Source organism: Mesoplodon bidens, assembly GCF_964165515.1.
Source record: "Mesoplodon bidens genome assembly, chromosome: 1".
Taxonomy (NCBI): Eukaryota; Metazoa; Chordata; class Mammalia; order Artiodactyla; family Ziphiidae; genus Mesoplodon; species Mesoplodon bidens.
The window spans coordinates 209574650-209592116 of record NC_138176.1 but is presented as its reverse complement, the minus strand read 5'-3'; the positions used below and the strand labels follow the sequence as shown (position 1 = coordinate 209592116).

Below are 17467 nucleotides of genomic sequence, written 5' to 3'. Positions count from 1 at the left end.
GAAATATCAGAACAAATAGTTATTTCTCAGTCTCTATGAAGTTAAAATTGAAAATTGTTGTTTCAGCAGGAGTTCAGTACATACTCCTGGCTTGAAAATATGAAATGCTAATATTTTTCATCTCTACTTAGAATTTCACAGGTTAAATTTTTTTCCTTCTTGTAAATTGAGTCATTCTCGTATACTAGAATTCTCTTTTAAAAGGATAAGAAAAAAGGATCTTCTCAGTGATATTTGATCTCTTTTCACTCAGCTATTACTGGAGGCCCAACAGTTTTGGAGGCTCTAAAAAGCATTACAATATCTCCACTTTTTGTTCCCTGTTCTTAGTGCGAATACCAAACATGTTCAAAATTTAAATCAGAGCTGTGTTTGATTATGTCTTTCTGGCTAGGATAGGAGGTACAACTTCCATCATGACTGAAAGTTCCTTTCCTCTAAAATCTAAGGGAACACAATCACATATCTTTTATAAAAGTATCTCATAGTGTCCTGGGGGAAATATTCTTTCATTTATTCAACAAATATTTATTGTATGCCTACAATATGTACCAGGTATTATTCTAGACCACTGCAACATCAGGTAACACACAAAAATTTCTACCCTGATGGAGCTCACATCCTAGTTGGAAAGTGAAGAAAGACTCTAGAAAACGTGATTGTGTTTATCTATTTTAAATCTTCTCTAAACGATGGAAGTTTGCTTATTCTGCTCCAAATTAGTCAGAACTACCCTAGTTAGTTATTTCTATTCAGTTGCTTAGTGTCCCTGCCTCACCTGGGAACTGGGATAGGGATGTAAGAAATTCCTAATGGGTGAGCTGTGCAAGCTTCTTCGTTACTGAAATCAGTAGACTCTTCACTCATCCCATCAGGGTAGCTTTACTTTATCTGTGCTTTAATATAGTAGGGACGTAGGGGATGAGTAAAGTCCTGGGTGATTTGGCTGAAGGACAGGAAACTTAAAGGCAAATCACTAGAACTTATTCCTGCTGTTCAGATTTCATTTCTAAATATCATAGCCACATCTGCATTGCCCTGGACAGTTCACGTCCCCACCCAGACTGAACTCTCCCAACTCTGTTGAAAATTTCCCAAACCAGCCATGTCTTTCTCATCTGGGTATGTGACTAATACAATTTCCAGTCAGGGTGTTCTTCCCCCCCTTGCCCTCCCTTAAAACTATGTTAGTGCCTCCAATGGTAATTTTGTTAACAGAATATAGTTTTATTCTCAATTACTGTTTTATAGGATATTTAAAAGGAATTTTATAGATTTCAAGAACTTTTGTAGCTGTTATTCCATTTCTTTCCTCACAAACCAATGGAAAGAACAAATTCTTAACTTTATTTTACAAGGTGGGAAACCACGGCTTGATGGATTTAAGACTTTCCAGAAGTCAGATAGTATATACAAAGCAGGAATTTATTCTCTTATCTAAATAAATTACTGGGTTGCTATGTATTAGACAAGTATTTGTCTAGTCCCTCAGTTGCCATAATAATTGTCTGGATGATTTGAATTTTTAAAAAATGAGCATTTATAGTTTGACTTAAAAATTTTTTTAAAGAATATGAAATGTATTGTTTTTAAGATAAACAAGTATCTGTCCCCAATATCCTACATATGAACTGTTGTAAGTGGCAGTCACTCCAGAAGTGATGGCTCTTAATGCTTGTTTCTAAATCATTTGGGATAAGAAAAAAATAAAAGCCTGACAGTATGAGTAATTATTATTCTGAATATATGTACCTGATTTTTATTATCAGACTGTTTTCAGAGGGTCACCAAGAATATTGCTCTTAACACTTATGATTGATGACTTGTTGTAAGATCATTGATCTGAAAAGAAATTTATAATGATAATTAAAATTAGTAAAATTCAATTTAAGTAAATCAGATTAGTCTTGCTTACTAGTAAAGTCATATTAATCTTCCTAAAGGATATGTCATTTTTTAAAATGTCATTTCACCACTGTACAGTTTTCACAGGCTCCCTTCTCCACAATGCAGTCTTCTGTCACTTGCATACAAGGCTCTCCAGGAATCTCTCTTCTAATTCCATGGTCTTATTTCTTTACTTAATTCATGTAAACTACTCTGCACGGTGGTCACCATGCTTTTTCATCTCTGCCCTTTGGCTTCTTGCTGTTCTCTTCTCCTCAAGTGTCTTTGATTCCTCTCTAAATTTTTATAAACCCAAACCATGCTTCAGCTTAAAACTCAAATATTCCATTCCCCAGGTTTCCCGTGATCTCTCCTTCTAAAGCAATTTCACTATAGCTTTCTTTATGGGGTTTTCAGAATTTTCCAAACAATGGATTACTTTTATTCAATAGATCAACATCTGGTGAATGCTAAACAAAACCACATTGAAAGCCATGATGAAATGGGCTCTGTGTTTATGTTGTCTGTAGGGTTCTAGGGTTTAATAAATCTGGGGGAAATGGTGGCAGTCCGAATTAAACCTACTGCTTTATGTCAGAACTTATGACCAATGCCTTCAGTATAATTATGGGCACTCTGAGTTTCTCAGAGAAAGTTGTATTAAGCAGAAATCCCCGAACTTATTTGAGCAAAAACCACTTTTTAAAGATACAGTTTAAGGAATATTGGTGTAGTGAAAGGAATAGGAACACTGGATTCAGACAAATGTGGATCTAAATCCTGATTTCAGTAGTTATTAGCTGTGTGAACAATTGTTTAAATTCTGACCTCAACGCCTTACCTGTATTAGAGGTGTAACAATATTAATCCCAAGGATTATTATGCAGATTAACTGAGACCCATGGTAGATGTTCAATAAATACTGGTTACCTTTACTGTTCTGAGTTACAATTAAATTTACCTGTAGCTTGGATTTAACACTTCTTTGTATTATAGCTCTAACAAACATCATTCATTCATTTAACTTACATTAACTAGACAAATATTTGTGCCAATTACTATACTGATGGATATACAGTGCATATGACAGAGCCCCTTTACTCAGTAAGCTACTATTTTTATCTCTAGTATCAGACAGTAAACTTCTGAAAAAGGGATCCATAAGCATTTCATCTCTATGCCCACCTTGGAAACTACTATGCCTGAAACAGTTGCTCAAGAACAAGCTCCACAATAGAATGTAACCCATAGGAGGATAGAATCCTTATCTATCTTCTTTACCACTGTGTCCTCAGCACATAGAAGAGTGCAGGGCACATAGTAGAGTCTCAACAAATACCTATTGAATGAATGACTGGACAAAAGTAATAGTAAGGTCTATAATTCATAAGTCCACAGTTAACTAATCTACAATAACGTGTTATTATTCCTCACCCTTATTGACAAGAATCTTTTTTAAAAATTCTGTTAAAATTACTTCTATTGAAATTACTAACAAATTACTTGAAATAGGGACAGAAAGGAATGCATGTAGTTAGATTTAAATAATGATTAAGAATTATACTTTTAAAGAGAAATGTTGGAATATACATTCAAATATATATAATGTTTGATGTTTTAGGAAAAATATTTAGATGAGTAATATGTTTGCTTTCTCAGTGGAATGTGCTTTGTGTCCTTCCAGACTGAACACATTGCCATCATCATGTTTTCACAGAATAGCTTCTTTATATTCTAAAGAACATTGACATATGAGAAGAGATTAATTACAGAAAGCATTTTAGTTCCCATTTTGGTCTCAGAAAGGCTTCTTGGAACAGAGATTCAATAGGTTTTTCATCACCAAAGTCAAGAATTGGAATTACATGATAGGCCAAAGCTGGTAAGATTAATTTCTGTCAACTCATTCATACAACTCTATAAGTAAGAGAAAATATTTCGTATACCCACCACTCCAATTATCCTTCATACTTAACAGCCCTAGGTTTGATGGGGTTAGAAAGTCAAATCAAAAGTAGGAGCACTGGTTCTCCTGTAACATCTAAAACCTGACACTCCTAAAAAGAAAAGGGAAAAACAGTGTTAGCATTGTCAGGGTAAGTATCATTTGTCATTCTATTTTAATATCATCTTGCAATTAAATTTTCAAGTTTCAGGGGGGAAGACTGCATTTATCTATGGTTGTCATATAGCTTTCTAGAAGCACTAGATGTCTTCCCACTCCAGATACATAATCCAATGAATAATTTTTTCTCAGCTCTAGACAAAACAAAAATATAACAAAACTAAACACAAATCCCCATTGGACACAGAATGCCAAACCAGAACCAAGTGACTAGAAACTATCACATAAAAGGTAATCAAGTCAATGGCCTAGGTATGAAATGCTTCCAAGCAAATCTCTTGAACCACTCAGTCCCAGCCATGTTATTCCTTGACTTTTAGGTAAATTCATCTTGATCACAAAGATAGTAAATGTAACTTTAACAAAATTATACTCATAATAAGTCAAATACACTGGTAAGTTGCAATTCCCAATTACACAAAATAATTTTAGTTAATTAGATGGACTGTTTATATATTAAATATTATATTAAAAATTCAAGGAAAACATTTCAGAGAGAAGTTGGTAAATTTTGCATTTACAGTGTCTTCTTTTCCTGATGTACTTTAAAGATTGTCAAATGACTTCATGTAACATAAAACAATGTCTTAATTATAAAGTTCTACCTTTTGAGTTTTCATATTTTGATTATCTTAGTAAGAGTTATAAGTTGCTAAAATAACAATCAGGTTTTTTATGGTATGACATCCTTTTAAACAATGATAGCATTTTGTGTGATTAAATTTATATTAAGACATCTTGAGCTGATATGTTTCGTATTTTAGATATTAGTGAAAACTAATAGGGTTAAGTTCTGGAAAAAAGCATGAAAAAGAGACCACACTAATTCAATAAAATGTAATATATTCCAGAACATCCTTCCCTGCAGCTCTGTGCATTTCCCACCAATCTGTGTACTAACTTTGAATATACTGTAATGAGATTTGGTAGAGTCACCTTTGCAGCTCTTCTTCCAATAGGGAGAGTGCTGGAAGAAATAGAATTGCCAGGTCTGCACAACATGGTGTCTCAAAACTTCCCTTTGTGTATGAAAGATAAAGTAATTGGGAGGAATGAGAAATGAAACTGAGGCACACATAATACTTAAGTCTAACATGAGGTGAGGATGCTTTTTAGTGAAACATACATGGGGTATTAGAAGATGCAGATTTGATGAGCATATTTAAAAAATCTTTAAGATAATGCATGATTTTTGAGTATCACCTAATAAACATGATAAATAAATAGCACAAGGCTGGATGTGATATTTTATACATCTTTACATTTCTGGAACAACATAATTTTTGACATTAGTGGACTTCTAATATTTGTTGACAGCACTGCAGATTACATTTCTGGGGAAATATGTGGATATTGTTTTAAATAATTATGCAACAGGATTAATCATGGATTTTTGATCACATTATAATAATCTCTAGAAAGACACTATTTGTGGTGCTTGACTATTATGAAGTTAAATTTATGCTAAAGATAAGGAATAAATGTCAATTACCAGATTTTATTGCCAAATTCATGTATAGCCTCACAAAGATCCAATCAGAAGGTGGCATTTGCATCTGAATTTCTAAAATCATGTGAAACTCCCTATTAACAAGTACATGTTCATGCTCATTATAAGACTTCTTGGTAAAGTATGCTAATTACTTTGCTGCACTCTGGATCCCAAACCACAACGATTCCTGTTATAAAAGCAAATCACTGCAAACTTCAAACAGCATGCATCCTTGAGATGCCGCTCTTAAAGGAAGAACAGTGATGGGAAATCTTTGACGTTATCAGACAGGATGGAAAATACACATTTGTATTTGAGTAAATCCTGTAGACCGAAGCATTTCCCCCCACCCTTAAATACCCTGAAACCAATTTCAAGTTCCCAAATGCTCTTCAAAGCAACCTGCTTGGAAGTAATGCTGATGGCATTTCAAATTTCAAGGCAGGTTGCTTTTTCCATCTCAAGACTTCAAGCAGATTGGAAATTGCACTTTCAAAGAAAAAGGATATTACCTACTTTTAGCCAAACCACTAGCCTCTGGTTTGATGAACAAAATGTCACAGATAACGAACTTACCTATGGTAATGAAAAGATGATATGTAACCGAGTAACTCAGAGTCTGAATAATGCAGCTAAGTCTAGAGAATTCTAAAATGTAAGTGTTTAGATAACTTCATGCTCCAGTTTTTTCTGGTTCTGGTGATGTTGACCACACATTGGAGTGTAAACTTTGGGCATGTGGCATGTCCAATGTACAGAGCTGTAATTAATCCATCTCCTCCTGGATGGGGCATCTGTGAAGCTGAAGACAAAAATCCATGTGTGCTTGACTCCTGTGCCCATGGGGAGCCTGGGCCACACAATTCAGAACATTCATACGATGAATAATCCCTGTAGCAAGTGGGTCTGTGGCTTCTTAAAAGGATTTAGATTTGTGCTCAGTAGAAACATCCATGAGCCTCTTAGGGCAAAAGGATACAGTGGCCCTCATGAAGTTCTCCTAGCATTTAATTAGGTTTCCTGTAATTGCTTTAAGTAAAAGGTGGCGGGGGGGGTGGGGGGGGGGCGGGGAATGAAACCTGAAGTTATCATCTTGGGACACAAAATATTTGTATGCGGTTTTACTATCCTGAGCCCGTTTGTTGCTGCTATTGCTGCTGTTTCGGAAAGAACCATCATAGTGCTAAGGAAATACTGCAGGTTTATCCGCCCTTTGGTGGCTGTAGCAACCTTTAGAGGAAGAGTTTCGTTTCCAGTAACTGACTTTCTGCATGAACAGAGAAGGTATAAACAAGGAAAACAGACAAAAGTATTAAACACCAGAGAGTGGAGTAAAAAGAAAGGAGGCAGGAGAGGAGGGAAGGCTCTGCCCCACCTTTGCACAGGTTTCTAGATATCAGAAAAATGAGAACAATTACAATGAGACAGGAAAATGAAAGGCCCAAGCAAGGACCAGGAAAAAGGAAGGAAATTAGTGTTATTTGTTAATAAGTTGGTTTTTTACTGTGGAGACTTGTTTTATTGGTTGGACATTGGCTAAAATAATATAGTAATCTTTTCATAGAAGGGTGAGGGATTGGGATATGCCAGTTACTTGAAAATTCTTTTTAAACTGATCATTCTATAAACATAAAAACGTTACTAATTTCCAAAATGTTAAAATAATACTTAATAAACTTTTGTAAATAGAGTCGCCCCATCAGGATTTTGCCGTGCCTTGGGCTTATCAAACCCACTTTCCTGGGCTTCATTCCAGTTCAGGGACTCACAAGTGGACCTAAGGACTTAGTTGTTCTGTGACTCAACTCCCATCAGCTTGTGATAGGAAGAATTGTTTATCCCCCAATGGGTCAGCACCTACTATTGTTGGGTGGTTGTTAATTTCCCTGAGTGCTTTTACCCATATGAACATGTCCTAGATTTGAGGGTAAGTACTGGAATACCCCTTTTTAGGCTCTCCAGATGACACCTCTTTCATGTTACTTATACCAAGAAGTTGTGATCAAACATTTTAAAATATCATAACTTTTAGGAACTAGTTAAACTTTATGTCTTGTACATATCATTATATCATATATATAGTATATATATTTATATATGTATATTTTTAAGTTCTCATCTGATTATGTCATCTTCTTGCTTAAAACACTTGGTTCTCAGAAAGAAATCCCTCCTAAACATGGTGTACAACAGTGGTTCTCAAACTGTAGCATGCATCAGAATTCTTGGAAGGCTTGTTAAAATATTGCTGGGCCAAACTCTCAATTTTTCTTGTTCACTGAGTCTGGAGTGGAGCCCAGGAATTTGCATTTTCAACAAGTTCCTAAGTGATGTTGATAAAGCTGTTTTGTGGGCCATACTTTGAGAACTGCGGGTTTACAAGAATGTATATAAAGTGGTCCCTTTCTTGTCTCTAGTTTCATCTCATGCTAGTATTCTCTGTGTCCAGTGCTCAGTTGTCTTCTCCTGGGTTCTCAGTCTCCTCCTTCCCTTTCCTACTTCTTCCCATGTGCCCTGTCCCTCTCCCCATAGGATTTAATCAACCTGACTCATGTTGGAGCCTTTTATGTATCCTCCTCACAAAAATAAAAGTTCATGGAGGGCAATGACTATTTTACTCATCAGAGTTTCACAAGTACCTAGTGCAATATGTTCTACATAATTGATACTCAGTAGATACTTGGTGAATTGATGAATGAATGAATAAACAGTACAGAGTAATACATTTAACTTTTCTTACTGTGCTCATACTTGACCCAGAGCAAATTCTCCTACTCCCTAAATGGTGCCCCTGCCAGTTCTCTCAATAGACACTCCATGCTGGAAGTATGTGCAAGAGAACTGGCAGTTGCCCACATATATTGTTCAGATAATCCTTCTTGCTCGTTCAAAGAGGCATATTGCAGGATGAATACCCCTAAAATGATAATCCCAGATTCTTAGTTCAATTTTTGTTATTTTAGGATTACATAATACTGCGAAATAAGTTCCAATTATTTGAGCATTTTAACTAGAAGCCACTTTATTTTTAACAGGATTTGGTTACATTGTTTTATAGAGAAACAGTGGGCTTTCAAAACATTACTCATGAAAACCTTAAAGTCATACATTCTTTGGATAGAACAGCAGAGGTTTGTTAACTAAGGCTAGTATTTCTTTTAAGAAAAACAATGTGCCTTAATAATAAACAAAGCTGTTTAAAATGACTTAGTTTTAAAAAATCACCACATATTTATAAAGTACTAGGTCATGTAATAAAAACTGATACACATATTTGTGCATATAAATATATATATTGACAATTTATATACTTATGATTATAGTTTCAGGTCATTCTCTCTCATTTCATGTAAAGATTTAGGTAGACTTAGTTACTGTAAAGCTGTGTACAGCATATGGGTATCTTACTGACAACCTGTATAATTAAGATAGAATCCTTAGAAGATGTTAAATTCAAGTTACTGTTTCAACACACAGAGGAAGATACCTTGGTGGAGGGTCAGTGTTATGCTATAACGGGAAAGGTGTAATTCTGTGGAGTGATAGACCAACTCCACTTTCATTATCTGGTGAATCCAGAAGATTTGAAATAGCAAATAAGAGAATGAAAAAAGTGTGGACAAGTAACTGGATCCAGAGGAAAATCAGAGGAGATAAGAGGCAATATCTAGGATGTTGGTCTATGGCATCAAGAAGGATCACTGGAGGAAAAATATATGTATGGTGTTTTGTATTTTGTTAATACAAGTCTTCTCCTGACTTAAATCTTCCTTTAACTTGGCAGGTCTCATTGTCCGGGAAGTAAGCATTGAGATTTCACGCCAGCAAGTGGAAGAACTCTTTGGGCCTGAAGATTACTGGTGCCAGTGTGTAGCCTGGAGCTCGGCGGGTACCACCAAGAGCCGGAAGGCCTACGTGCGCATTGCATGTGAGTCATAGTGCAGGGACACTGTGGATTCCAGAAACTGATGGAAAATGGGAAAATTTAGACCATAAGTGCTCTAGTGTCAAAGAACCCTGGTTAAAAATTGCTCCCAGATTTCTGAATTTGAGCTACACTTTCCCTTTAGGTCACCAGAATATCATTTTATTTTGTTTCAAGCACCGAGTAATTTTCCTTTATGGGTGTGAAAGAATTCGTGCTACTTTCAAAAGATTGAATTTTCTTTTTTAATCTGGTAGTAATTAGGCTATGGGAAAACCAACTATATTCCTTTCATGAGTTTATTCTGCCAATTTGTTAGGACAGTGTTGACTAGTTTTGCTATTAGAAATAGAAATTACCCAGACAGAGTTTCTTTGTTTATTTTAGAACTGTTCTAGTGCATCAGAATACACTACTATTTTCCAAACTGTGTTAATTTCTAGAGTATTTGTGTTGAGGGAGAGGTTAAGAGGTGCCTCACACACACAAAAAAAAGGTTCCATAATCAATAAATGTGGGAAATACCTTTTTTTTTTTGGACAAAGTTAAAGAGGTTTCTTCATTGCAAAACTTTCCAGATTCCTTAATATGCTCATGTGCATATTATCCCCAAGGAGGAAATGTAGTCTTCAGCTCTTTCTGCAGACCCTTTTCTCAACAAGTACTATTCACACCTTGAGTGGCATGAATGCTGCTTTAATCTGTCTTTAGGTTCCATACTGAGAAATTTTCTCAAGTATGAGACCACTGAAACCCATGTAAATTTTATTATCTGAATTCCTTTGCATGTCTGTATTTTACTAAATTTCAATTTGCATTGATGTCAATGTCCCTTACCTGTAATATGTCACTAAGTCCCAACAATTTTGGCTCTGATGTTTCCCCCAGTTCTATTCTCACCTCTTCCTTCCCTTCTGCTTGATCTAGATCCCAACCGTTGTAAACGCTTCCCAGTTAGTCTCCACGACTCGAGTCTTTTCCCTTTTCAAATCCTTCCTCCATATTACCACAAATGCAAGATTTCAGAAGATTCCTAAAACTCAGGTCTCAGCTCAGCTCACCACCATCTCTGCTAAATTTTTATAGTGGCTCGTGAGATAAAGTCAAAATTTCTAACAATGGTATATATCACTGTATTAGTTTGCTAGGGCTGCCATAAGAAAATTCCACCAACTGGTGGCTTAAACAACAGAAATTTATTTTCTCACAGTTCTGGAAGCTAGAAGTCCAAGATCAAGGTGCTGGAAGTATTGGCTTCTTCTGAGGCCTCTCTCCTTGGCTTGTACACGGTCATCTTCTCCATGTCTTCATACTGTCTTCCTTCTGTAACTGTCCACATCCAAATCTCTCTTCTCGTAAGGATGCCAGTCATATTGTTTAAGGCTACCAGTATGGCCTTAATGGCCTCATTTTAACTTAATCACCTCTTTAAAGGCCATATCTCCAAATAAAGTCACATTCTGAGGTACTAAGGGCTAGGATTTCAACATGTGAATTTTGGCGGGGGGTACACATTTCAGCCCATAACAACCATATTTCATTGTTTACATAAGGTAACCTAAATTTCCAGCTCTGACCACAAAGAATGTCTCCAATCAAGTCACACTAGATTAGAAATACTTCCATTTCTATACTTTCCAGCTATTGTTCATACTGAAGGGCTTCACCTTTCTCTTACTTCCTTTCATTATTTGTAAAAACTCATTTATTCAACAAATATTTAGTAAGCATTTACTCTGTTCTTGGGACAATTGTAGGTATTGGGTATGGAGCCAGAATCAAAACATATAATGATCCCTGCCCTCGGGAGGCTTATGTCTGGTGAGCAAGGGCACACTCTGTATGAAATAAATAATCAGAGACAGAGCAGATGTTAAGTGCTATGAAGAAAGATAAGTGGGAAAAGGGGGTATGTTGTGCTGGGGAGGGTGGTCAGGGAAGGCCTCCAGAAGAAGTTGACAGTTGAAGAAACCTGAAAGAAGGGAGAGAGGAAGTCAGGCAGAGGGGACAGCAAGTGGCATAAGTACAGATGCCCTGAGGCAGGAGTGTGCTGGCGGGTACCAAGAAGATCGAATTAGCCAGAGTGGCTGGAAGAGAGTGAGCGAGATTAGACCCCTAGGTGAGCTGAGAAAGGTATGGACAGGAGGGCAGTGTGGAGATGGCCTAGGTCCTGTGGGTGTACCATCTTTGGTCCACAGTATGAAATGAGAACTTCGGAATGTTTTCAGCAGAGGAATTCGTGACACGACTTCCATTTTAGCAGAACACCTGACTGCTGTGTTGAGAATAGACCATGAGAAGCAAGAGTAGAAGCAGGGAGACCAGTTACGAGGCTGTGGATGTGGGAGATGTTAGGGTACATAGATTAGAAGCTGTGGCGCAGTGAGACCTGGATTCTAGATATATTTAAAGGCAGAGGTAGTAGCTTTTCTTTGAGAGGTTAGATGTGGGATGTGAGACAAAGAAAGGAGAGAATGATTCAAAAGGCCTGAGCCTGTGGAAGGATTTCTTTCAGTTGTCCTTAGTGAAGTCATTCCTGCTTCATCAGTCTCCAGAATGATAGGTGTTCCTTTCTCAAACCTTTCAGAGCAGTTCGTCCATCCTCTCAATACAGGCTTGTCTCCTTTGAATTATATTCACTTGTCGTAATGTCTGTGTTTCATGCCAGCGAGTTCTCTGAGATCAGTTTTGCTTAATTCAGATTTGCTTAACTGTATATCTTCAGTACTTAGCAAAACACCTAGAACATCAAAGATGTTTAATAAATTTTGTTGAATTAAAACCATTATAAAGGGCTTCCCTGGTGGCTCAGTGATTGAGAGTCCGCCTGCCAATGCAGGGAACATTGGTTCGAACCCTGGTCCGGGAAGATCCCACATGCCGCGGAGCAGCTGGACCCGTGCGCCACAGCTGCTGAGCCTGTGCTCTGGAGCCTGCGAGCCACAACTACTGAGCCCACGTGCCACAACTACAGAAGCCTGTGTGCCTAGAACCCGTGCTCCGCAACAAGAGAAGCCACTACAGTGAGAGGCCCGCACACCATAATGAAGAGTGGCCCGCACTTGCTGCAACTAGAGAAAGCCTGCGAGCAGCAATGAAGACCCAGTGCAGGCAAAAATAAATAAATAAAATAAATTTATTAAAAAAATTATAAAGACTTGCTCTATATTAATCATTCCTCTCTGAGCATGTCTGAAGGGATTTTTCTCTTTGTCTTATGTGGATTCTCCATGAAATAGACTCTGAGATGGAGACACGCATGCGGGCAATGTATTAGCGAGGGCTCTCCGGAAAAACGTCTGTGGAGGAATAGAAATGGGCAGAGGGAGAAATTGAACTGCCGTACAGGTACAACAAAAGATGACCCCAAAGGGACCTCTGGAGCTAGGACGGCCCTTCAGAGTTGTCCCACCTTGAGGCACAGGAGGTGAGCAGACCTTTCTCCCCAACATTGACTAGTCAATGGATGTGGGCCCATCCTTTTCTCCTCACCCTCACCAACTTGTATGACCTAGGTCAAGTCAGCTCTTCTCAACTGAGGGCAAGTCCAGGAGGGACAGGCTGGGAGCCTTCACCTTCAACACTCCCAACAGGTGGGATCAGTCCTGAAAACGTATGTAATCCACTACAATTGTCTACCATGAATCTTGAAGATTTTATGTTATTAATTTTATTTTGTGTTCTATGTTATGAAAGTATCTTGAACATACTTTCAAACATTTTAAAAAGAAACAAAAAACATACCGTTTTGGTCAGATAATTAAATGAATTCAAAATTAGCTTCTAGTTATAATCAAAAGAGGCACAATGGTATAAAACTCTATCTTGCATTACTATGTGGTTATTAATATTGAGTATAATGAATATTTAAAATTGCCAATCTACACTCTCTGCTAAATTGGCTTGCCTAAAAGCTGAAGTTTAAGGGCTTCATAGTTACAAATGATGACTCGTGTGTGGTGCCAATTTTATATATGTATACATAAACAATATATAGTATTTAATAAAATAGCATATATGATATTATCTTTTTTTTTTTTTCGGTACGCGGGCCTCTCACTGTTGCGGCCTCTCCCGTTGCGGAGCACAGGCTCCGGACGCGCGGGCCCAGCGGCCATGGCTCACGGGCCCAGCCGCTCCGCGGCATGTGGGATCTTCCCGGACCGGGGCACGAACCCGTGTCCCCTGCATCGGCAGGCGGACTCTCAACCACTGCGCCACCAGGGAAGCCCTATAATATTATCTTTATATAACCCTATTCACCACATTAAAAGTTAAAAACATGTAAGAACCTCCTCTTTCTTTGCAACATATTACATAAACTTTGCTATTTGCTTCACAGTTTTTATACGTAGTTTGACATTTTCAAATAATAAGACAAACTCTTCTTCTAGTAAGGCATTACTTTGCCCATAGCACGTTTTTGTCTTTCATGTATTAAGACTGAAGAGAGGTTTGCTTGTACTTCCATAAATAAATAACTGAACTCATATGTGTGTGGCCAAGGAACAACATCCAATATATAAAGATTTACTCATATAGATTTACATCATGATGAAAAAAAAGTTAAATTTCAAATTCTCTCTGTCAGGGCTGATCCCTACCAAGTGAGTACCTGCTGATGTTGCAGGAAGGTTGCAGATTTTCTGTTTTGCTCTGTTTCAAGTGAGCTGTGGTGCTTTGCCCAGTAATATCTGACCGATGGCTGTCACATCAACTGCAATTAAAGTTTAAATTTTTCTCAGGTAAAGGTAACCATGACGCTAAAGTTACATAAGTGCAATTACCTCTCACCTAATTCGATCTGTGCTCATTATGTGTCCTGTGGAGAGGCCCATAGTTCTTTCATGAAAAAGCTCTATTTTCAGAAGTTTATAAAGCAGAAATGAACATTAGCTATGCACTCATTTAAGTTTTCTTGTGTTTTATACATTCAAACTACATAAAATGCAAAAATAAGTTTGTGAGACAATCGGGGTGGAGGGAAAACAGGAAACGGAAAAAAGTTAGGATTGGGCCAGGTATGAGCTGAGAACATGATATGCCTGCTCTAGAACCGAACACATTTAGCAGGGGGCAGTGTCAGGTGTCCTTAGTGGGTGCTGCATCTTCCATTGCAGAGAGAAGAGTTCCTTCTGAGGGGACTCAAGTGGACACTATAATGACTGTCCAAAGTAGAACCCTTATGGTGATGCGGCTGCCAGTTTCATTGGGTTGTTTCTTCCAATGTCCCTTGTTATAGGCCAATGGGAGAATTCTGAGTGTTAAGGTAGGAGAACGTAATTCAGGCAAAATGTCAGCAGACACTGTCTTCCTTCAGGAAATGTCTTGGCTGCTGTTGCTGATGTTGGTTGTGATTGTTGATGATGTCGTTCATGGTTGCTTTTGTCAGGGGATGGTGGGTATAATGGGAAAAGAGTAGCAGAGCGGAGTAGTTAGAGCACACGTTTGGGGCCAGGTGGACTTATGTATTCAAACCTTGGTTCCATCACTTACTAGTGTGACCTTTGTCAAGCGACTTAACCCCTGTGAGACTTAGTTCCATCAACCATGAAATGAAAATGATAGGGTTATTTTAAGATTAAACTAGAATAAACTTGTAAAGCATGTGACATAGTGCCAGACACAAAGCAAATGCTCAGTGTATGATAATAATGTCATAACAACAGAGGTAATGATTCGTACAACTTTATTTGTGCATGTTGAAACTTATCAATACTAAGTTAACTTTAAAAACTAAAAAGTTTTTCCTTCTTTCACCACTTCCTGTACCAGGCCTGGGCTGTCAGTCCTAGAGGTTGAAGTTCTCTGCCGATTCAAGTATAATTAGACTGTAATTTTGTCCCTAAGCCTGAGGCTAGAGGAGCCCTGTATACGGTCACCCTTCTCCTCAATTCAGTAGTTACAATGGATTTATGTGCACGGACAATCCATCTTCCTGGGAATGTCAGGATAGTTCCTCAGGAATGTTTCTCTTTGTTATGTGTGCAAAGGCCACTGACTACAGATTGGAATAGGATAGTTTCTGAGGGGAATTAAGGAGGATCAGAGTGGCCCTCTCTGCCCTCCTCTCATAGCTCACTCATCCTTTTCCCTGAGATCAGAGCCACCTTGTGAGCCACGTGTAGGTTTGCACCAAGCCATGTTTACATCTTTGAGTCTGTAGTGTCTAGCATGCTGTCCAGAACAACAGTGTATGAGGAAATATAATGCCAGCCACACGTTATTTCAACTTTTCTAGTAGCCACTCTTGAAAAAGTAAAAAGAAAGAGGCAGAATTAATTTTAATAATATGTTACTTAGTCTACTATACTTAAACTTTCACTTCAATAAAATAACCAATAATCTTTGAGATCTGGTGTGTTTACACTACAGTACTTCTCAGTTGAGACTAGCCACATGTCAACTGCTCCATAGCCATGTGTGGCTCATATTGGACAGATGGGCTATAGAATAATAATAATAGATACACTGTTTCAATCACTTTTTCACCTTACATAGTTACCGTGTATGTTTGTGCGTGTGTGTGTGTGTGTGTGTGGTGAAAACACTTAGGCTCTACACTTAGCAAATTTTAACTATGCAATACAGTATGACTAACTATAATAACCATGCTGTACAAAAATATCCCCAGAACTTATTCCTCTTGTACCTGAAAGTTGGTACCCTTTGACCAACACTTACATGAATTAGCTCATTCAGTACTTGCAACAATTCTGTGTGACAGGTGTTATTATCCTCATTTTACAAATGAGGAAATGGAGGACACAGGGAGATTAAAAAGCTGCCTGAGTTCAAAGCTCATATATGGAGAAGTAGGTCAGACCAGCAAAGGAGTCCATGCTTTTAACCAACACACTGGATGCAAATAAGAGAGGAGGTGACCATGATTTTGTGTCAGGTGGCAGTTCACAAAAACATCTTATTTTCCACATGCGTAATGATATAGGCTCACTATTATGTACAATGCAGAAGTGAAAGAAAACCTTGGGTTCCTGCCTCTCTCCTGTTGCTTGGTCTGCTCCAACTATACCAGTTTGTTTTTAGAATGTTTAATACACTCATTCCAGATACAGGCTATTTGCAATAACTCTTCCCTCCCACCTGGAACATTCTTCCCCAACTCTACCAGTGGCTCACCTCCTTCTTTCATTCAGATTTCTGCTGAGACATCAGCTCTTCAGAGGGATTAACCCTGACCAATTTACCTAACACCCACTGTCGCCAACTCTGTCACTCTTCTAACCCCAAGCCTGCTTTATTTTTCTTGAGAGCATTTCGCTTCATCGTTATTCATGATCTTTTAGGCTGACTAGCTCCACCACTGGAATATAAGCTTCACTAGAGCAGGCACTTTATTTTCTTCATCATTATATCCCCAGTGCCTAGAAACAGTGCCTTGGATGTGGCTGGCGCTAAGTAACTGAAGACGTAAGTCAATGGAATGAAACTGAATTAAATTGTCAGCATATAATAAGGCAAAGTGACGCTGCTATTTCATGCCAATGATTTGTTGTTTCAGTAAAAATGTTTTACCACCCAAGGAATTTGAGGGCATCAGATAGACTGAACTGATTGCCCCTGTGTCCCCCCACTTCAAATTCCCATTACACTTTTGTCTTACTTATTTTCTCCATAGCGCTTATCAACTTCGAACCTACTATATACTTATTTATTATGTTCATGACTAGTGGCCTGTTTCCCCCAGCCCCTTAGAAAGTAAGATCCACATGGGCAAAGATTCTTGTTTGGTTTGTTCACTCATGAATTCAGAATGCCTACAGTGATGCCTGAGTTCCTACTGTGTAGGAACTCAATAAATATCTTAAAGGAACGGATGAACTAATATTTCTATAGCAGGGGTAGTAGTATCTCCAGTTAAATATACATGTGATCTTGTCGATTATTGTGTTAGTTTATATATACAGAGGTCATTATTTGTGGCCTTGTATGTTACTTTTCCATTTCCTACCTGTCTACTCGCCATAATCAAAATTAAAAATACAGTTTAACCAAATAATGCAGGTGTTCTGCGTTA

At 37.9% G+C, this 17467-nt stretch overlaps 1 protein-coding gene across 1 annotated transcript in view; it reads left to right on the top strand.

Annotated features, from left to right (window-relative positions):
• Positions 1-17467, top strand: part of UNC5C (unc-5 netrin receptor C) — a 407419-nt gene that overhangs the window by 262183 nt on the left and 127769 nt on the right. Inside the window, 1 exon segment of the mRNA XM_081249069.1 lies at positions 9289-9432. Coding sequence (XP_081105195.1) covers positions 9289-9432 — 144 coding nt within the window.